Below are 23,405 nucleotides of genomic sequence, written 5' to 3'. Positions count from 1 at the left end.
TATCTCATGTCTTTCTGCACCAATACATTTACTTTGCACGACCTACAGTACAGCATTTGTATAAGAAGATTTACACTGATGTTAAAGATCTTATCATGAAAGGAGGCTTGTTGAAGCTGAGGCGTGTCTGCAAAAAAAAATAAAAAATAAATAAAGAGATGTAATGAGGGCTAAATTCTGCAGCCTCGTGTTTAAACGCTTGTCTATCATCACATCATTTCGGCTCACAGAGACCAGCCTAAACGCAGATTGAAAACATTAGTGCATCACATGCTCTTTTATTTAATCTTAGCAACACAACACTGACCACATGTTACAAAAGATGTTTAAATAAATCTGCAGATCTAGAAGTTAACGAGGTAAAAGCAAAGTTATCAAAGGCACTTTTTTTTTTTTCCAGGGTTATTATTTTAACTTCTATGTTTTATGCTCAACTTCAAAACACCACTGTACTTCTGGCAGAGTGAAATCTGAAAGAAAAAAAAAAAAGAAGAAAAAGCATGAAAGCTGCTTTACATGCACGCCCATTAAATTCTACAATTTTAGTATGCTAATAAACATGTCAATTGACATTTTACAAGTTCCAGATACACTTTATCTTCTCGCCGCATGTACCTTTAGTAAATACTCCACAGTAGATTCTGTTTTTATAAGCTGGAAGTTATGAAATGCGTGTTCGCACAGATCAGTTGGTGGAATCATTAATTTCATGCTTCATATCCAACCCAGACTCCTTCTTTTTCGCTTAAGCTGCATTGATGAGAAACAGAAACTGGCTGCATTCTGTGGATGTGTCATGTTGATGTCTGTGAAAAATATTCTGGATGTAACTCGTCTTAATGATCTGCTCTTCGTCTAAAGTTCAGAGGTCAAACAGAAATACCCTGTACCTCAAATTTCTTGAGATGCCAGCTTAATATAAGCATTTACAACTTTGTGAATATGAAATGATCACTTTGTGGTACTGTATGCTATATACAGTATATATAGTGTAAATCTGTACTGTAAGAACCACTTGGAGCAAGGATGCAAATGTGAGTTTTATTCCTCCAGCTGTTAAAGTTGCATATGCATTGAAATTAATGTCCTTGTATAATGTCTGTCTCTTGTTTTTCATAGCCAGCAGAGGTAAGGTGATCACTCATATTGTGAACTTTGGCGTGTATTAGTTGCTTCTCAGCCAAAAACACAAGGCAAATACATCTCAGTCCAGAATCTAATCCAATAATAACCTCACACGGTGAACTCTAAAAATAATCACACTCTGTCAAAATAACAAGTGCATAATTGCCAGCAAATAACTGCAAGCGACCTTTGTAATTATAACCAACTGTATATCATCACTGGAATTTCAAGGTCACCCTCAAATGTTCTTACAGTATACATAATGCAGACAGAAATTCAGTATACACTGTACACTAGAAAAGATAGTTTCATGAGTACAGTTAGGATAACAAAAATAATACAACACAATATGTAACACAGCCACAATACTTATGGTCTATGTTCGGTTAGCAACATTTTAATTAAAAAAAAAGCCACGTTTCTGTCCTGCAGTTTTAGAGTCAGTGCAGCTCTGTGGTAGCTGCTTTCTATTAACAAAAATGTTCAAGTCATCCATATTTTTGCAACACACTGAACTGGGACGTTTGTGTGAATATTCCCCGCAAGCTGACAAATTTATAATGTCCTCCTCATTTGTAACGTCAAGCTTGTGAAGGTGCTTGGGAACAGAAATCAGTTCTGGCGCATCACGCCTTGCTCCGTCTTCCTCCTCATGCTGGATTTTTCAGGTCGATGTGGGGGGAAAGGCTACGCCGGATGACTCCCATGTTCAGCAAAAATGAGATGAGACGAGAGTATGAAATAGGAAATATCCCTTTAATGTGTGGAAGGTGAAAGTTCAGAAGGCCAAAAGACTAGGAGAAGTCCAGCGGGCGGATCATCATGGCTGTGGCTCGAAGCGAGTAGCTGGGACCCTTAAAGTAGTGCCACTTGATGCCGTTCAACTTCCCTATGTGTTGTCCTTGGTTAAAGTACATGCCGTTGAGGTTGGATGGGCCACAGGCATCAAACCACCAACCTGGAGAGAAGACAAAAATGAACAAATTATTTATTTATAGTTCACAGACCAGAGCAGCATTCCTGTATTGTTAAGGTAAGGAAGGATAAAGGATAGTGAAGGATAAAGTGACGTCGATCTTAAGTTTTGTGCTTTGTAAAGGTTGAACGTTTCCCATGGCCTCTCCCACAAAGCCTTGGCATAAGTTCAGACACCATTTCCTGCTATCTGCTGAATGTGTTGCTGTCAGTGGGTTCATCAGCATGCCAGTACCTGTTGCTGAACACTTCTGGGACCTCCTTCTATTTAAAGCAAAGAGTGTATGTATGCGCTTCAGCGGGACATCAGAGCAGTGAGTGGTACGGGAAACTTTTATTCCACTCACAAGGTGACACATTTCATAATTTCTCTGAGCCATATTGGTTAGTTGGAGAAGGGATGTTGCTGGATGTAGAAGATGGTTATATTATAATTTACACCAAACTCGGGCTTGTTTAGTCCTTAAGAGTTGCTTTTAAAAACTTTACTGTTATTTTACAAGCGACTTCTATGTCTTTGTTAGCCTGAATCTCATTATTAAATCTTTCTGAAGTAAATTTTATGTTTTACTGTCCACCTTTTAATACACTGATTTGAATGATACTGTATATGATATATAAAAAAAATACTTCTACAGCATTTCAGTCTTTTCCACTGACTCTGTGACCGTGCCAGTGATGTATCTAGAACTGGTTCCATGCACGTCCACCCAAAAGAGACTGGTGTCGGTGCCAAAAAGCTGGTACCAGCACAGCACTGAAAAACTGATGTGCCTAATGTTGGAACCACTGGTGTCGGTGGTTGTTGGAATAGCTACAGCAAAAAAATAAAATAAAATCAATCACTGATTTGTTGATGCAGCTCATAGATTTTGAATCCCACGATTTTCTTCCAATGAAAATGACAATGGAATTGCTTTCAAAACTAATGATATGTAACGGTTCTCAAATCTGCCAGAATGTGAGCTGTTTCGGAAAAACGTACTAGCGCAGGCGCCATACTGGTGGGAAATAAAAATCTAACTGTTAAAGGTTTAAAAACTAAAGTTCATGTTTTACTTTCCTCTCACCTCGACCGCTGTAACTCAATTTCTATGTAGGAATTATGCAATCAGACCATCTGGCTGCCAGCTGGTTTAAAATGCTGCAGCCGACTGCACGCTGGTACCAACTGGTACCTCTCACTTATACTCCTGGCCTCTCCTCATTGGCTACAAGTGAATACAGAACTGATTTTAAAAGGATTGCATTTGTTTTTAAAGCACTGGGTTGATTGGTGCTTCAAATACTTTTATCTACATATTCTCTGCTCTTATTAAATTACCTAATTTGACCTTAATTGTAGCTATGCTTATTTAGAAAGCATTTTAGTGTACCCCCGGTTAGGGAGGAGACAAATCCCTTGAGGGTTGCGTCAGGAGGGGCATCTGGCATAAAAATCTGCCAAATCAAACAGGTGGAGCTACCTGTTGCAGTGGCCCCTAGTGAATAAGGGAGCAGCCAAAAGTGGCATTTGTGCGCATCTGTGTGCTTTATACTGCATCTGTCTAAACAGCATGAAGCACTACTTGGACACAATGTTTATGTCATCCTATCTGCCACTGATCAATTCTTATATCTGAATCGCTAAACACGGTCACACTGGAACACAGTCAGATATAGAACATATGGAGGAATGGAATGTGTCAGTCACACAGTGGCAAATGGCACCTCTCCCTTCTGGCAGACCTGAATACCACAAGTGTGCAACAGCATGACATTTCACTGAGACCTGTCAGTAATCAGGAGCAGGATTCTGCCCTTGTTGCTGGCACACATCACAGAGATATAAGTTTCACATTGATTGCCGCTTCATCCCAGGACGAATGGTTAACCTGGCGTGGAAAACAGGGGACGCCTTTTTATATTTCCACTGCTGCATATAATTTCAGGTGCAGGTGCCAGAGGGAAGTGCAGCTGAACTTGTGGTGCTGCAATTTATGAATACATGAAATTCAGTCAGGCAAGGTTTCTGAAGTGACGAAAGGTTAATGCCGCAATAGTCTATAGTCCAAGTGCAGTAATAAATTATGTGTAATTACAGAACGGGGGTTTCTTAAAGTGACAGGAACATTTTTAGCAGTTTGTTTATAAGGCCACAGCTTCACTGTTTTGGTTCAGTCTTACCATTTGCATCAGTTTCCAGCTACAGTGAACGATATGTAAACTCCAGAACCCCGGTGTGCATTACAGTCCCTGCACCGCACCAAATGACTTGGTGGAGAACAAAACAGAGCTAGAAAGAGAGTGAATACTGCCATTATATTTTACACTAAACAACTAGTATATACTGTATAATGACTGAGACTAAATTAGACTTGAAACCTTTTTTTTTTTTTTTTTTGCACTGTGTTCTGTTTAGTTTTATTTTATTGAGATTGCATTTTTTTTTTTTTTTACTCTTCAACCCATAAAGCAAATGTGAACTACCTGCCATCTCTTACAATACTTGTGGATATACTGCAGACCACACAACTGCCACAATACATGTAAACATTTAGTGTGCAAATCACAATGCTTTGGGATTTATGATTCATAGTCTCTCAGTTTCCAGCTTGTAAAATATATGAGGACGTCTTCCTTTGAAAAACTTTCAAGCACTGCAGTTTGTTCTCATGATAAATGGACTCCTCCCTCCTCCTGGTGTCTGAGCGTCATCCCTACTGTATGTTATGGAGATGGGAAAATATATACGTTATGTGTGTCCACACTGTATTCTTAGCATTGCATGCTGCGGTTGTCCTCATTAAAGGTAGCAGAGAAATATTTTCCCCTTGTATATTCAAGGTACTTACATCATTTGATGTCAGACTCGCTCTTATAAATGTAGGGAACAAATCGAATGATAAACCATATACAGAACCACTAATGCAAAGCTGGGTTCAGATCAGCCTTGAATCAGGCTGCATGTTGTCATACTCATTTGTGGCTGGCCGTAGGCGCGCCATGAATCAAGCAGAGTAGGGGTGTTGATCAGTGATCAATTCCAAGTTCCCTTTAACCCACTGCATTTGGAATGACCTAAGAGGTAATTCTGATCTTAAATTTGCATTTAGAAGTCCTTGATTGGTACCAGCTCAGAAATCCACAGCAACAGAGCTTCCACGAGGTGACAGCAAGGGGTCAGCGAGCTCCACTTACACAGCATGAGAAGCAGAGTCATTTTAAATCTCTCTGACACTTGGTGCCGCGCCCAGGGATTTTTATATGTGCTTGTTTCCAACCTCAGCATTATGCATGTGGGAGTGAATGCAGAATATAGACTAATAGGTGCAGATAGAGGTTTAATTGACCACATTTGCAGAGTGAGGAGGTTGTGATCACAGTGACCTGAGCTAATGATTGTGCAATGAACATTGTGGTGTTGGGGATAAAACAAAAAAAGGGAAAGCTGCTTTTGGAATAGCAGATGGATTGGCCATAGCTTTGCATCACGTTCTCATAAAAGTAACTGCATTGAGTCCTCAGTGCTATATAAAAGAAAAAGGGATACTTCTTCTACATTATCCTTCGGTGCCTTTTTGTAATTGTAGACACTGTGGTCATGATATCTGTTGAGACGGGGAATGTGGCGACATTACGAAGAACAAAGTCAGGCTATGCAAGAAACCCAAAATGATAACACACAACTTTTAAACAAACCCTTAGGGAAGCCAAACAATTTTGGTTATGAAAAAACAAACAAGTTTGATATTGTGTGTGCCCAAACTGACCAGAACCGAGTGGTACAAAAACATCACAGATCAGTCAGCAGTTAAAGAGCCAGTCACTTCTTCCAGGAGGGCCTAAAAATGAGCTGGAATACATGTGGCGTGAACTCTGGACTCACATTTTCCAGGTGACTTTAAACTAGGAGCATTCTGTAAATATGTGAGGTGATCTGTCAGTGAACGGGATCAATTTCATATTTAGTGGTTTAGACATAAAAGGTTTGATTATCTGACTGCTCTTGTTGGATTTTATTGCAGCAAATTTCAGAACAGTGACTAGAATATTTTAAATGTAAACAGACCACACAGAAAAAATCTTCAAGTCCATGGATGGATGGATGGATGAAGGTGTTACAGTTTATGTAAGTAACATGTTTTGCCATGAATGTATGTGTAACTATGATGCACTGCTTGACTGCACTTACCACCAGTTAGCATGAGGGCGCACTTGCACATGCAGTTGTCATTGTCCATGTCCTTGGTACTGAAATCGGCTCCGTGGATTACTAGACTGCTCTGTCTGCCCGCAGTCCCACTGTGGCTTTTCAGGAACAGCCTGAGAGACATCAGGAGGAGGAAGAGGAGGGAGTCAGAACTTAAAAACATGTACGTGGGAGGAAGTGGGGGAGAGAAGTACAGTGATGTCAGCAAGTGAAAGCAATAAAGGCACTGAGAAGACATAACAAGCTGCAGGAAATATCTCCTGAGAGGTTTATTTTTTTGTGACTGAGTATATGTAGAACACCTGGAGCAACATGAAGAACAGAGTAGAGCGGATATAAAATAAAGAATAAAAGTAAGAGCACATGAAAGAATTACAGACAAAAGTGTGAGTGAGAGAGTGCGAGGAATGCCTGGGAATTACATGTCTGCCTGTAGAGCCAGCGAACGCTGATTTACACCACAGCAACAGGCTAAATCATCAGATACAGACCTGTAACAGCTACCTGCAGTAACAGAGGAATAAATAACCCGTTTAACAAATCATTTATTCATAGCTGGACCGACAGGGAGCAATCACAGTGGATCTCTGGTGTCTCAGCACGCAATATTTCTCCTTGACTTCCTGTGTTCAGGTACATGGCCCCTGGACTTCTTCTATTCACTCTATTTATACATTTTATGTCACGAAACCAAACACACTTGTCTATTTTCCTACCCTACCCTGAAGTTTATTACATTTAAAAAAGGAGCCACGTAACAAATGCAGAGTGCATTTTTTTCTTATGTTATATATGATTTATTGTGTTAGTTCTCTTGGGTTGTTTGGATACTCTGCACATCCTGGCTACTTCTACTAGCCAAGCCAAGCTAAGACAACTTTATTTATATAGGAAACATATACTAAAACAGCAGGTGCTAACCAAAGTGTTAAAAACACAATAAAAATACAAAAAACATTAAAATTACTAATATTCTTTCTCCGGGCAAAGGTCTAAGAGATTAAAAATCTCCTTTTTATACTGAAAATGAGAAGTGGGATCCTTACTACTAGAATACTCTAAATAGGAAGTGGGAAATAAGTATTTTGCCTGTAATAACACTAGATTGGGTGTGGGGTGGTAGTTAGCACTGCCTATGTGTTAACTACTTCTTCTACAGTGGAGGAAATAATTATTCGATTCTCTACTGAATTTGTAAGTTTGCTCACTTCCAAGGAAATAAACAGTCTCTAATTTTTATGGTTGTTTCATTTTAATGGAGAGAGACAAAATCTCAACCAAAAATCCGGAAAAAAACACATTCCATAAAAGTTATAAATTGATTTGCATGTCACTGAGTGAAATAAGTATTTAATCCCCAAAACACGACGTCGTACGTGGTGGAGGAAACCCTTGTTGACAAGCACAGCGGTACGATGTTTCTTACCAGGTTCGGTGAGGGATTTTGGCCCACTCCTCTTTGTAGAAACTCTTTAAATCCTTTAGGTTTCTTGGCTGCTGCTTGGCAGCTTGAAGCTTCAGCTCCACAGAGAGAGACTGGTTAGGCCACTTTGTGACCTTAATGCGCTTCTTCTTTTGCCACTCCTTTGTTGACTTTGTGGCATGTTTTGAGTCATTGTCATGCTGAACGATCCATCCATTTCCAATCTTCAGTGTCCATTATGGCATAGTGCGTTACCAATGGTGTCCTTGGTGACTGTGGTCCCAACTGCCTTTAGATCATTAACAAGCTCCTCCTGTGTAGTTCTGGGCTGATCGACCACCTTTCTCATGATCACCCTCACCCCATGAAGCAAGCTCTTGCATTGAGCTCCAGACCGAGGGCGATTGATGGCCATTTTATGTTTCTTTTATTTCCGAATAACACAACAGTTGTCACCTTGTTGCCAGACTTCTTGTAAATGGTCTTGTAGCCCATTCCAGCCTTGTGCAGGTCTACAATCCTGTCCCTGGCATCCTTTGACAGCTCTTTGGTCTTGCTCATGGTGGTGGAATGGGAAAATTGAAAAGATTGAACTTCTGTGAACAGATGTGCTTTATACACATAACGAGGATGAGATCAGGAGTATCTGTAATTGACTGATTGATTGTAATCTGTGAGCAATATCGGCACACAGCCAATCTGTGGAAGTCAGAATTCTGGCTGGGTTATAGGGTATCAAATACTTATTTCACTCAATGACATGAAAATCAATTATTAATTGTGATGTAATGTGTTTTTTCTGAATTTTTGGTTGATATTCTGCAGTAAAAAGCGATGAACATACAAATTAGAGACTGCTCATTTCTTTGGAAGTGAGCAAACTTACAAATTCAGCAGGGGATCAAATAATTTCCAAATAACTCCAAAAGTCACAAAAATTAGGTGTGATGCTAATCAATACCTTAATGCTAACTTTCTTTACTTAATCCCCTTAAACAAAATGGTATATCATATCAGTCTGAAACTTAGAATTTAATATTTCTCCTAATTACCTGATTAAGTCTGGGGTGTAAAATGTCTGCAGTCTTAAACTTATTTAAGCTTGAAAGTTTATACACTGCTCATAAAAATGAAAGGAACACTTTGAAAGCACATCCGATCTCAGTGGGAACAATTTAAAATGATCAAGCTACAGAGGGCTGAATTCAAAGACACCCCAAAAATTAAAGTGAAAAAGTTATGCAGCAGCTAGTCAGTTTTGCTGAAATTTCATTGCAGCAACTCAAAATGGTACTCTGTAGTTTCTATTGCCTCCCCATGCTTGTATGCATGCATGACAATGCCGAGGCATGCTCCTCATGAGATGACAGATGGTGTCCTGGGGGATTTCCTCCCAGATTGGGACCAAGCCATCACACAGCTCCTTTGCAGTCTGAGGTACAACATGGCTGCGTTAGAGGTGTTCCAATAGAACACCAATAGAAATCCAATAGAAACAATGTCCCAGAGGTGTTCTATTGGATTTAGGTCAGGTGAGCGTGGGGGTCAGTCATTGGTATCAATTCCTTCATCCTCCAGGAATGGCCTGCATACTCTCACCACATGAGGCCAGGCATTGTCGTGCACCAGGAGGAACCCAGGACCCGTGGACCAGTGTAGGATCTGACAATGGATCCAAGGATTTCATCCCAGTGCTGGTGGGCCGTCAGGGTGGTGTTATCTACCCTGTAGAGGTCTGTACGTCTCTTCACATCCATGGATATACCTCCCCAGATCACCATTAAAACACCACCAAACCAGTTAATTTCATTAACAGCAAAGCAGCTGAAACTGATTAACAACCTGCTCTGCTGCTTAAGTGACCAGATCAATATCCCAGGAGTTTAACTGACTTGATGCTATACTCTTATTAAAAAGTGTGTTTATATTATATTTAAACCTGTATAAGCTTATTTAGCATATGCTTACTTGAGAGCTACAGAGCATAGCTTGATAAATATGCATTCGCTTTAAGTGGTGAAGCGATGCTATTGAAATTCGTTTGGATCATCACATCAAACAGCACGTTTGGAGCTGAATTCTTTCACACACTCAATGCACAGCACACAAATTGAAAACTAATATGAAGCTTGGAAGCAGATTTCTCCTGGGTGTGGTCCACTGTGAATTTAATCCTGGTGTGATTGATATGTGCTGCATGGGGACAATTCCTGCAGCGCTCGGACAGAACGCGCCTTCTCTTATCCGGCCATATCGCAGATTTGCTTTTTTTCTCCATGGATGTCTGTTTTTCTCACGCTCTCTCAATTTCACTTTTTCCCAGCAGAAGAAATTGCACATCCCAAGATCAGGATCGCATCACCAAGCCAGTAAGGTCTCCATCAGTATTATTGTTATTATTATTATTATTAACTATGGTTCACTCCCAAACAAAGTAATTGCCTGAGATTATTTTATCGACAACAGGGGAGCGTGGGCGTGTTGTGAACCTTCCATCCACTTTGAGTTTTCCGATGAGAAAGTAACAAACATAAAAAAAATACAGTGTTTTATGTCTCACCACAAAGCCTTTGTGAGGCTTGTAGCTCTGAGGCATCAGGTTGTGCATCTCAAAGAACTAGATTGATAGGCTTCCCAGGAAAGAAAGTCATTCAACGTGAAAGACTCCTGTATTTGGACAGCTGTGTAAACGGACGATTTGTACACCAGGGTAAAAAGTATGTCTGCTAGTCACAGAGGGGAATTCACTAAGCCACTAAACCAGAAGGCATGATCCTACGACGTGAGGGTGAGTCATGCTTTTAATCAGTGGCAGCAATGACCGCTGGACATGGCAAGTTTTAATAAGGGTCGGTGAATATTACGCAAAAAGTGTGTAAAGTGTGTAAATGCGCAATGTTCCTGTATGCGTATCCACAACATAATCTGTGACATACTGGACTTTTATATGTGTCTAAAAGGCAACAGATGTCTTTGGAGATATTTTCCAGCTCACAGTAAACTCATCCCAAAACACTGCCTCACTTACAAGTAGGATGACTTCCATCAGCTAATTCCTGATCCTGAGCAATACAACATTCAGTGTCAAGGATGAGGTCTGCTAATGCTCTGATAGAGAACAGACCGTGCTTCACATTCACTCTCTCTCTGTTTTCTTTAGCTCTTTACGATCGGCGCTGCACTGATGAATCGCCAGAGCAGATCTTCAAGAAACCTTTTCGACACGACGCTTTGGCAAGCGGCTTGAAATCATCTGCGGCTGTGTTTACCAGCTATGCTGCATCTTTAAAAGACCAAAAATCCCCAATACAACTGACATCTGCAGTTTTTCCTGTCAGAGTCCATTAAGCACTCAAATAGTAAGTGGTATAATCCAAAGAGGGGCCAAGTTATGAACACAAGAGGAACAGATGCTTTTACTGAAGCCTGTTTAGAATTAGACAGAGAAAAAGACCTTGGCAGATGTGGCATCTTCCTGTTAATGAAATGTATCAAAAGACAGACGTCTGCTCAGCCAGACTGGAAACTAAAAAGGCAATACAAGCTAATCTGATCTGGCGTTAAAGAAACTTAGTAATGCAATTCGTCAAGGTACATTAGTAAAAAATAATTTTGCAATTATTTGGTTTGTCTTAGTGACAGGGCAAAGAGTTATGTGTCATCTCAGGTCTCTATTATCCACTGGGAATGCTGGATTGTTTCCGATCTTTTAACATATTCAGAAAGTCTAAGTAGCAACAGTGCATGTTACCACTAAAGGATGACGACATGACAACAGACAAACTAAAACAAGATTTATGATTTCTATATAATTATAAAACACTTGTGCTGGTGTTCAATGGTGATCATCACGTTTAAATTATGTGATCACAAAAAAAGTCACACATAGCCAGCTAGCCTAAGCTTAGATAAAAAAAATAAGAGGAAAAGCTAGGCTTAGTTGATAACCTACTGTAAATGTGTTCCAAATATGATCACTTCTGGCTAAATCTTCTTTTGAAACCTAAAAAAATAAAGCATGAACAATAGCTGCAGAAACTGTAACAAGAGTTTCTGAAAAGACACAAAGTTCCACAAGGAAATTCCACAAACTCGGACTGTATTAGGTTCAGATGCAAATGTCTCCAAGGAAGATACATCAAGACACAAACAAACCTGCATAACCAAATGCGACTAAGATAAAATGAGTTTTATATGTGTGTAATTTGGGTGAGCTGATCCCTTAAAGCCTTGATACAGATTCCGTTTCAGTCATAATGAGTCTGCACTCTAGAGTATTACAGCTCCAAACTGTGTACGTGGGAAATCAGCTGTAACAGTGTGAGGTGAGCTATCAGATGACACTAATGTGTTTATCTGAGACTACATCCAAGTGAAACTAGGTTACAATGATTGACATTTTATCAGACTGTAACCTAAAACATGATCATCAACATCATTAAGAGGCACAATGAAGGCCTTTCACTTTTTAGTAAGAAATCTTTTTTCGGCATTTTTTTTTTTTTTTTTTAATGTTCAGGCTAAGTTAACATACACTAAACTAAATCTGCTTAATTTAAAGCCGTAAAATGTCCAGAAATGACCTCTTACAGCTATTTCTTCCCAGATTCGGCGGATTACAGCTTAGTAAGTGGGACTGATGTGGGGCCGTAGTTCTGCGAACACATTGCCTCTTTGAACTCGCTCTTTAAGCTGACATGTTCTATTTCTCAACACGCTGTGTTACCCTGAACTGAGAGAACATTTCTGTCATACTGTAACTTCGTAGAAGAATTATTCTGGGAAGGTTTGGGTCATGTCCTGAAGCAATATTTCTAATGGAATGTATGTTACACTAAAGTTCAGGGTGTCCTTTGAAGAAAATGCCAGAGATAAAGTTAGGATGGTGGCTAAGCGTTCTTGTTTTTTCCATCTCCTTACATGCAGGCGACAGCGCTGTCAGCTGAGAGTTCAGCATTAGCCTCTGCGCGTTAAGCCATTGCAGAGGTTAATCACCCTGACTGAGAGTTGGCTTCTTACCACAAGGCCACAGCGGTGTCTGGCTAGCTGCTCTCTTGCCAGTGGGTACAGCTCCACTGAGAAACACATCCAGTAAGGCATTTGTCATAGTGTATATAATTTGGCAATATACTTTATAATTTCAATTGTTTTGTGGCATGTTTTTGTGGAGCATGGCCACTGACCCATTGATCTTGTTATGCCTGTTAAAACATGCAGATCGATCATGCTCACTGTCACACATACTGCCCCTCCAATTTTCCCCTTCTGAACCAGAAAAATTTTAGCGTTGATAAACAAAAGCACAATCAGTTTTGTGTTGCATATTTGCGAGCAGTGAGAATCAGAAACTGTCCAAACTGAAACTTGCAGAGATGGGATGCAATTAGATCCAACTTAAGGTGTCTCAATCTCAATAATCTCAATGTGAGTTTTGGATAAAGAAGAAGCTAACATTTTGTAACTCAAATCTCTGCCAATTTCTTTTCTAAATCTCCGAATGAAAAACATCTAAATGAGATCTGATTCCACGGGGACCTTAGTCATTACCACATGGAGAAATCAGTGCATTTTAGGAACTTGGCTTTCTCAACAGGGACTCTGAATAAAGATGTAATGGCTCGTTAAAAAATAAACATACTGTATAAGTTTTCTAGGTGGGAGATTTTGAACATGCATAAAAGAGATTTATTCCGTTTAAACCTCAACTTGTGTCTACGCATATATTGAACTGCTGTAAGTGTTTCTATCTGAAGCTATTTAAGAAATGATTGCTTTGTTTGGTGCCCGAGGAATGTCTCTGCATCTTCAGATGTGCATTAATGTTTTAAGATGCATTAAACATAGTCAGGCATTCAGTGACCCATATTGCTTACCCTGTACTTGCTGAAACTTAAAATGATTATTTCTACAAAAAGTATTAAAACTAAAGAGAATTGGCCAGGTTTGTACAGTACTCTGCAAAATTACCACCACCTTTATTCTTCAACAGAGCCTGAACTCTCTTTGGCAGCTTTCTTAAAACTTCTTCAAGTCTTTAGGAATAGTTCTCCAGGCTTCTTAAAGGACATTCAAAAATCAAAAGGAAGCCAAGGAAGATTGGCTTCCTTTTGTTCCGCACTCTTTCAACATGATCCCACACTGCTCCAATATTGTTTTCTATCCAGGCATGCTTTTGCTGCACTAGCAGCATGTTTGGGATCATTGTCATGCTGAAAAATGAAGCTGTTGCTGATCAAATGCTTTCCAAATGTTATTGCATGGTGGATCAAAAAAAAATATCTGTGTTCATAATTCCATCTGTTTTGGCAAAATCTCCAATAAATGCAGCCCCAAACCATGACAGAGCCTCCACCGTGTTTTAGAGGCGGCTGTATCTCTCTCCTGACCTCCTCCATATATACTGATGATAATTTGAGGCAAAAATTTTTGAATTTTATCCCTCCATAGGAAACGCTGCCTCTGATTTTCAGTGCAGTTCTTGTGTAATTTGGCATACCTCAGCCTTGTTTCCCTCACCCTAGGAATGGCTTCTTGACAGCCCCCATTTTAGGGCCAATCTCCTGGGACAGATATGCTCTTTATTTAGTTGAACTATACTGAATAACATTATATCCCTCCATGAATCAGTTTGCCAATAAAATATGATTAAGCACATTATGAAAATATGATTATGTTGGCAATTCTTGTGAGGCTCGAATCTAGTTAACATTTTTTATGCACAGATGCACTTTGTGTGAATATTTTTGTTAGTTTTGTTTGTTTTCTGTGTTGTATCATAAAGAGTGCTTCATCTGTAGTTATCAGTTACATGTTTTTTGCAGATGATACTCCTTTGTTTCTGCTAATTCTATTTACAGCTCTGCTGCAAGCTTTTCTACCTTCATTTTTAAACCTGTAATCGTAACACTTTTAGGTGTCTCTGAGTTTCCTTTCCTGGCTAATGTTTATAATAATAGGGATGTATTTGTTTATTTGCAAAGTCAGAACAAAGGTCATTATGTAAAAAGTATTTTGAAAGCATTATAAAAGAAAAGCAAGCTTCATTTTGTACAATTTTTACCCTCTGACTCAGCTTTGTTGTTTTTGTTCATTCCATTTAAATTCTCTTAATAAGGAATTCTTAATTCTTTCTTGCATTACTAAATTATTTGCTATTTTACTTTCTTTTTCATACTGGACAACTGTGTTTTTTTGGTTTCATGCTATTAATACTGACAATGCAGAGCCAGTTTGTGAAAAAAAAACAAAAAAACTTTGACAAATGAGAGTAATTAACTGCATGTGTTCATCTGATGGCTATAGTTAGAAAAATATTTGCAGGTCATGAAATTATATTTGATTTTACTCTTTTCTTTTCTGCAGCCCCTGCTGCGCCACAGCAACCAGATTAGATATGATGATAGGGAACTTTTTTCAGCTGTTTATAAAGAAAGTAACCTCGCAATTATGGTGACTTGAGTCACAATGAAGCAAAAAACCCAAAATAGACCTATAGAGTTTTCCACTGAACCACAAATCAAGCTTATACGATTGTGAAATGAACTCATGTCACAATCGTATAAGCTTGTGGTTCAGCAGAAAACTCTTTAGGTCTACTCAAATGAAATGCCTGTCAAAGTGTTACGATATGTTCATTCATGATTTAAACAATCTTGCTGATGTCAGCTTTCACTGTGTAGATTTCTTTCTTTTTTAGTTACCTCTTACTGCATTGATCTGGCCGTATTATCACTTATACTTTATGGGAGAAAAAAAGGTTTTCAGGGCAGGACTCCACTCATCTACCCCTTTATTAGGTACACCTAATTCTTTGCTGTACAGATTCAACAAGGTGCTGTATTTTGGTCCATATTGACATGATAGAATCACAAAGTTGCTGCAGATTTATCAGTGCATCCATGATGTGAATCTCCCGTTCCACCACATCACTGTCAATTCAGTTAATTCACTGTCATGTTGAAGAAAGCAGTTTGAGATGATTTCAGCTTTGTGAGATGGTGCACTATCCTGCTGGAAGCAGCCTTCATTAGATGGGTACGCTGTGGTTATAATGGGATGGACATGGTCAGCAGCAGTACTCAGGTAAGCTAGGTGTTTAAGCTCAGTTGGTACATTGCACCACCAACCTCAACTGTTGGTACAAGGTAGGATTGATCCATTCTTTCATATTCTTTATATTAAACTCTGACCCTACCATCTGACTGCTGCAGCAGAAATAAAGACTCATCAGACCATGAAATGTTTTTTCAGTCTTATTTTGGTGAGCCCGTGTGAATTGTAGCCTCAGTTTCCTGTTCTTAGTTGATAGGAGTGGCACCTTGTGTGGTCTTCTGTTGCTGTAGGCCATCTCCTCCAAGGTTTGGTCTATTGTGAGTTCCGGGACGCTCTCCTGCATACCTCACTTGTAACAAATGTTATTTGAGTTTCTGTTGCCATTCCATCAGCTTGAAGCAGTCTGACCATTCTCCTCTGACCTCTGACATCAATAAGCCATTTTTGTTCATTCAGAGAACTGATGCTCACTGCATATTTTCTCTTTTTTTCGGACCGTTCTCTGTAAACCCTAGAGATGGTTGTGTGGGAAAATCCCAGCAGATCAGCAGTTCCTGAAATCCTGAGACGAATCCATCTGGCACCAAAGTCACTTAAATCACCTTTCTTCCCCATTCTGATGCTCAGTTTGAACTTCAGCAGGTCGTTTGACTGTGTCTGCATGCCTAAATACTTTGAGTTGCTGCCACGTGATTTGCTGATTAGACATTTGTGTTACGCACACACATACACACACTCTAATGGAAAGGTATATCCTTTCATTCTGTCTTTTAACTTCCAGAACCAGCTTTTGACATTTGACAAACCAAATAAAACCTAAATATACACTGAAATGCCAATCAATTATCCAAATGATATGAATCATTTGATTGTTAGTAATGCACTGTTTTAACAGTTTTATTGCAGTGGGCAAACTCAACAAGAATCCGATGACTGAGCGAGGATAAATGGCAGGTCTAAACTTTTACAGCGCTGGTAATAAACGTGACATTTATGCTGCGTACATGATTTCATCTGCCAAGGATTAGGACCCAATATTTCACAAAGAAATAATTGCACACCTCCCTCCCTCTCATCGAGCTGAGAGGTTTGTGCTTCACAGTATATGTAGATGAAACAAGACTCTGGCAGCAGGACAAGCATTTCCTGGCGGGTAATTCTCTGTATTGTTTATGATAAATGGTGGGTCGTGCGCATTGTTGGACTTAGATTATAATTTTGCCTTCTTTCCAAGTGGTGCTTATGTGTTCACAGCCTTGTTTTCTTTAGTGCTTCGAGTGTGCGTGTGAGTGAAAGGGAGAAAGCAAGAAACAAGGTGACTGACTATACACTATAAGGTCTTTATAAATGTTTGTCTGACTCGCGCTGACGCAGTCTGTATTCCAGTAAATTGCCTCAGATGAAAGGAAATATTTGAAAACCAGCTAGAACACAGGCCTACTTACTATCGCTTAAGTTTTATAAATGCAATCTGCAGAGCTTTTGCAGATTATTTTGCATTTAAAAAGAAGTAGGTGCCAAAGCAGAAAAAAACTAAACAAAAAAAACTCAGAATGTGGCAACACTGGTTTGTTTGGGACTGGCCATCTGGCTTATTTTGGCCCAAGTTTCACAGCAGCAATGAGTGATTATCATACCACAACAATTTTTCGAGAACATATCTATTTATAGAGACCCGCATTTCTCCTTAGCAGTGTGAGCCTGCATTCAAAACAGGCTGGAATGGCCGGGGATGCCCTTTGGTTGCTGCAGTGTGATAAAAACAACAGTTTTCACACAAAAGATTAATGATGGCCATTAGGAATATGTGTTAAATACAGGAGCAGGTGATATAAAAAGTGTGTGCATTTGTTTGTGTGAAAATTAGTATAAATAAAATGCATTTACATGTGTAGGCTGGTGCTTGGCTTTTGGAGATTTTTCATGAACTTACTACTTTTACAGTAAAGTACACATTGACGTTTGATACACAACCCTACAAAAATGCTGGCCTGCCCTTCACAAATCTGTGTGACGAGCTGAAAGCCTGAAGTCTGTCCCTGTGCATTCGAACCGGAGCCAAGAAATAAAGACTGAAAGCAACAAGAGATGGAGTTTCATTCGGTCCTCACATTTTGAGCACTCAAAACTTCAACTCTGCATTCAATTTAATGCAAACAAAAAAAGTAAAAAAACAACTCGATCTCTTCCGCTTAAATGAAATCCATTCTCCAGGCCCTTTGAGAAAACCACACAGCCCACTCCAGGTACAAGCTCCTCAAGACAGAAAATTTGTGAAGTGAAACCCCTGTCATCTCAAAACAATTCTGAAAATTAGATATGGCAAAAAAAGCCAGCTGCCCCGCTCCTGTAGGGAAACTGTATTCCTTGATGGAGCTCTGGACAGATTGTGGTAAAGGCTTTCAAGCCGCAAAATCTTGTTCCTTAGTTCTTCATTCAAAGATGACCAAAAGTCATTTCGCAACTCAAGGGACTTCTTATCACAGAGAACCAGCCATCCAGTGAATTAGAGATGTCAGACCTTCGCCTCTGAAGCCAGTAACTGCTTGGAACTCTGGAATTTACAGCAGTTTTCCACATCTGAGAGGGCCAAGCATCTGCCATAGTTTGAGGCCTGTTATCATTAACCCCCTCAAAAGAAAACAGAAACCTTTGCCCTGCAACACGCAAGGACAAAGCATCAATCAAATCAAAGTACAGTTTGCAATGAGGAGAAGATGACAAGCAATACATTTGGGCTGGAAGGAATTTGCAATGAGACAAACCTCACCACAGACTTATATAACAGGAAAGACATGATTGAGGTGTCTGGAAAGCTCGGTTACAACTCATGGTTACAATCTTAACACTTTTGAACATTTTTTCTTACCACTAAAGTATTATTTTCCGGTATAATTTCTTTCCTCCTTGCTTCATGTCAGATATATGCTATAGATACAGTCTCATAATGTCCAGATGTGCAATGATCAAGACACAAAAAGGTAAAGAGAAGACCAAATGCTTGTCTACACTTTGAAATGTCTGTGGCTCAGGAGGCAGTCTGATCCCCACCTCCTTCACTCCGCAGGTCTAAGTGTTCTTAGGCAAAATCCTGAACCCACACTAACCTACTGGGTTGTGTGATAGTTCAGTTTTGAAAGAACTTTACTGTTTACACAACAGCCGTTTCAATCATTTATTTCATGGCTGTCTGATGGAGCAAATATACTTCTTTCTTAATCAATTCTGTCCTCACAGGCTGTGTAATAGCTTGCATTTGAGTCACACTGTGTATGTAACCATGACCCGAAGCATATTTTTATGCTTTAAGTCTGTTTTCTTCCATATTACGTGAATAATTGTGATTGTTTGTTGGGTTTTGAACACTGCCAAAACTTGACTGACACTCAGCGCCGTGTTTAGACTGAACTGTGTCAACATTGTGTAACAGGCTAGAACTGTGGCAGTGGCTTTGAAGCTGTAATGAGGCACAGCAGTGCGTTGGGCAAAATGCTAATGACTTCATGCTAACACATGCACGGTGACAAAGCTAACAGGCTAATACTTAGTACGCTAGCATACTAATATTTGCTAATAAGCACTAAACACAAAGTATCTAGAATAGCACTGGTCTCAGCTAAAGAGCTGGCCGGACAGCGGTGCCACGCTGAAGGTGAGTTTATGTGTGTAAAGAGAGATTTGAATGTTTATTTTATGTGTCATGACAAATTCACCCAATGATAGCTGAGAAATTTCAGCTGACTGCCTCACCTTCCCAACAGCCATGCTAATAAGAAAAAAAAAAAGTTTCTTTTACTTCTTGAAAGTCTGTAGCATGCAGTGTTGGGGTTGTTACTCAAAAAAAAGTGATGCTTTACACATTACTCTTTACATTTTTTTAAAGTAATGCACTGCAATATTTAATTACTCCCCAGAGAACATTACATTACTTTTGAGTTATTCTGTGGCACTGAAATGCACTGCCACATAATTACCAAGCTGCAAAATCTTATGCTACAGGCCCACACACTGACACAAACCCCTGTCCTAATGAGACTAAAATTTTCAAAACAATTTTCAAAACAGGACTTCAGAAACCAGGAGGTAATGTCACAGGCAGGGGTGAAAATAATCTTAAATTCTTGCCGGTACTATGACAAAAACCATATATATATATATATATATATATACACACACACACACACACACACACACACACACACGTACGTATCAATATTTTACTTTACTGTTGCCTTGACAATGTGGAATATATTTTTCCAATTGTCAAGGAACTGAAATGTTTGCACACACTGTACACTTAACACAACTGATGACCACCTCCTTCAGTCTGGCTCTGTCCACCAATACAAAACTTCTGGAAATAAATAATCACCAAACTTTCTCAAACCCCAATCCCCTTGGCAACCACTGTGTTTTGGAGGTAAATGCGCTCTTTTGTAGCGTAAATTAAATCTCCGATCATAAGCAGTGTTTTTGAGCTGTGCTGTGTTATTGAAATTGAGCAGAATAACATTAAAGTTAATTAGTTAATCTCTCTTTGCTTTTAATTGGGATATTTTCTAACGAGCAGACAGACATTAAACGTAGCGGTGAACGTTTTAAAGGCTGGCCGTTGACGAAAGCCTCGAGCTGCGAGGGGAGAGAAGCTAGAGAATTGAGGCTCCAGCATAGCACAAACAAGTCAGAAACAATTTGAAATGGGGAAAAAAAAGCTATTTATTAACTGATTAAGTTGTGTTTTAGACTGCTTATTGCTAGCAGATCTATTTTGACCCAAAGTGCAGCCAGCTTTACAGCAGACAGCCACTCCCCCTCTTCCAGGTACTGCATACCGGGGCAGACATTTTTAGTGTTACGCAGTACTGACCGTACCGGCTTACTTTCAGCCCTGGTCACAGGGCAGAATAATACAGTTGTTTCTGTCCTGGATGCAGTTTGAACTTTACCATGATGTTCTTATCCTTTCAGGCAATAAAAAAAGTCATGTTCATATCACCACTCCTCAAAAATGATAGACCATGCCACCCTTTCCCTCCATGCACACAAACTACAATCAGCTGATTGTAATGCCCAGGAAGAAAAACATCCACTTTTTTCCATCCACCCTTTGTGCAAATAACTGAGTAACCTTTGTAACACAAGTAACAACATAATTATTGTTACATAACCATGTTACTGAAAAATATAATGTGATTACAGTGACGTGTTACTTTGCAGGACGTTGCACCAAACACTAGTAACATAGTGCTAATAAGCAAATTCTGGCCTGAAAACTCAGTCATCCACCACTTTGTCTAGTATTACCTGTAGTTTTGCTTCTCACTGCCTATTTGGAAGCGATCATACAGTGAAAAGGCCTGGAGTCCGTCCCAGTCGGTCAATTCTACACGGAGGGCATACTGCCTCTGGTTGGTCAGCTGATAAACATACTCATTTCCCAACCAGTGCTCCGCAGACACACTCCCAAAACCCTGCAATGAAAGATGACAAAAATAAATAAATAAATAAAATAATCAGCATGGAAATTCCACTGAAAATGCTTTTTGTAAATCACAAACTTGAGATTATTCATTGCTCGTCCCGTCTCTTTTCCTGGAACGATAACATCTTCACACGAGAGGATTGTGGAATGAATCAGAAGGAATTTTCTAATTTGCTTTTCGATTTTTTTTCTGTCAATCAGAAATTAGATCAGAACAAACCATCTCTGATAACAAATACTGTGGTTATTTACTCACTCACTGTTCTAATACTGCTGTAGCATCCCCCCCAAAAAGCCGCACACTCAGCCATTCATATGTCTAATATACAGTGTATATTAGACACATTTTATTCACGTTTCTTGAGCATGCTTTTGGCTCATTCTTTAACTTGGATAGACTTGCCTATCTGTAAAAGTACAAAAATGGGTACCAGCTGAAATAGAAGCACACATTTTTTCCATTTCTGTCTTCCACTCAAGTCACACATGTTTTACTCATTATTACTTAAAGAGTTCTTTCCCAAAACATACACCGCATGCACAGACACTCCTTCAAACAAACTGCAAAAGTTTGTATTTGATCACAGTGGCTCCCGGTCACAGGCAAAGTGTTTCTGACAGCAGTGAGAGCAGCGGATTGCAGAGGGGGGAATATCACTAATCGGGATGACATTAGAGCTCTGACAGGATAGTCCGGGCTGCTCCATTAAAGATTGTAAAACAGGGGGCTGAAGTGAGCAAAGGGGCAAAGTCAGGGAGAAGCTGGTGTTTGTGCTGAGAGTGTGCAGTGACCGGGAATTGCAATGAAGGAACAAAAATATGGGGCATTCTTACGGCCTTAGCCACATCCCGCTGAGTGGGTGGAAGAGAAAAGGGCTGGGGCCCATTACCACTTTCTCTCTTTTTCTATCTGCCAGTACAATTGATCTTGCTCCTGATGAGATGTTCACATCTGAAGGGATTTCAGTTTGGTCCAATGCCTCCTACTGTGACTGCAGTTTATCTCAAGTATTCTTGCTTGGATTCAGGCTCTTTTGTCAGTTTTTCCCTCAAATAGTTCAGGCGCTTTGTGATTCTTTACACGCAAACCTGATCTACATCACTCAGCCCACAAAAAAAGATGAGGAGATGGTTAGTCATATTTTTGGACTGAGCGCTTGGTTTGCATGTCAGTTACACTTGCAAAATTTCCTGATAAAAGGGAAATGTAAATGTTGAACACTGTAGATCTCATATCTCTTATGGATATTGTTGTTCCCAACCCTTTTTGTCTGACGTACCCATATGGTCGTCAGGGGAGCTGTAGTAATTTATTAGCACCACCCATCATATCACTTATACAGTCAAAAAAGAAAAAAACAGTCTAATATTTTGTTGGAGCGGCTTCAGCTTTGATGACGGCACCATGGCAGCGTTTCGATAAGCTTATACAATGTCACAACATTTATTTCTGTCACATTCATTTTTTTCGCCAAGATCTCGTCTTGTTGACTGGAGAGTTGGAGAGACGCGTAAACTCTTCTCCAGCACATCCCAACGATTCTCAGTGAGGTTAAGATCTGTGGTGACCGAGCCATGTGCGAAAATGATGTCTCATGCTCCCACAGCCACTCCTTCACAGTCTGAGCCTGATTAGTCGTGGGATTGCTATCTTGGAATATGCCCGTGCCATCATGAAATTAAAAATCCATTGATGGAAAACCTCGGTCATTCAGTATATTCAAGTAGACAGCTGACTATACAACATTGCTGAACCTAGACCTGATCAAATGAAGCAACCTCAGATCCCAACACTGCCCCCGCAGGCTTGCATGGTAGGCACCAGGCATGAGTGCATAAGCTTTTCCCTTCACTCCAGAGTCCAATCTTTACGCTTCCTGGAATCTTGAAGCCTTTTTTTTTTGATTAGCCTCACAGATAAGTGATTTTTTTATGGCTACACAGCTTGAGTTCTCTTCCCATTGTGCACATGGAAATGCTCTCAGTTTCACTATTAAACACAGCTGTGAGTTCTACTGTTGATTTTTTACTTTTAAATGATCGCTGATCAGAATCTTTCAAGATTTTTTTTCCGCCCACATTTCTTCCTCAAAGACGACGGTTCACCACTTCCTTCCAGGTTTTAATGTGTTGGATAGCTCCTAACCCAATTAGCT

The 23,405-nt window shown here is 39.7% G+C and overlaps 1 protein-coding gene across 1 annotated transcript in view; it reads right to left on the bottom strand.

The window, feature by feature from the left end:
- Positions 1-249: 249 nt before the first annotated feature.
- The window catches only part of angpt1 (angiopoietin 1), a 56,801-nt gene continuing 33,645 nt past the window's right edge, over positions 250-23,405 (bottom strand). Inside the window, exons 7-9 of the mRNA XM_030741881.1 lie at positions 21,072-21,238; positions 6,275-6,405; positions 250-2,083 (exon numbers count right to left, since the gene is read on the bottom strand). Coding sequence (XP_030597741.1) covers positions 1,920-2,083; positions 6,275-6,405; positions 21,072-21,238 — 462 coding nt within the window. The 3' untranslated portion in view covers positions 250-1,919. The remainder of the gene's footprint in view (positions 2,084-6,274; positions 6,406-21,071; positions 21,239-23,405) is intronic.

This window comes from Archocentrus centrarchus, chromosome 11 (genome assembly GCF_007364275.1).
Source record: "Archocentrus centrarchus isolate MPI-CPG fArcCen1 chromosome 11, fArcCen1, whole genome shotgun sequence".
In the NCBI taxonomy this organism is placed as follows: domain Eukaryota; kingdom Metazoa; phylum Chordata; class Actinopteri; order Cichliformes; family Cichlidae; genus Archocentrus; species Archocentrus centrarchus.
Note: the sequence above shows the minus strand (reverse complement) of the source record. Positions and strands in the feature narration are given on the sequence as shown.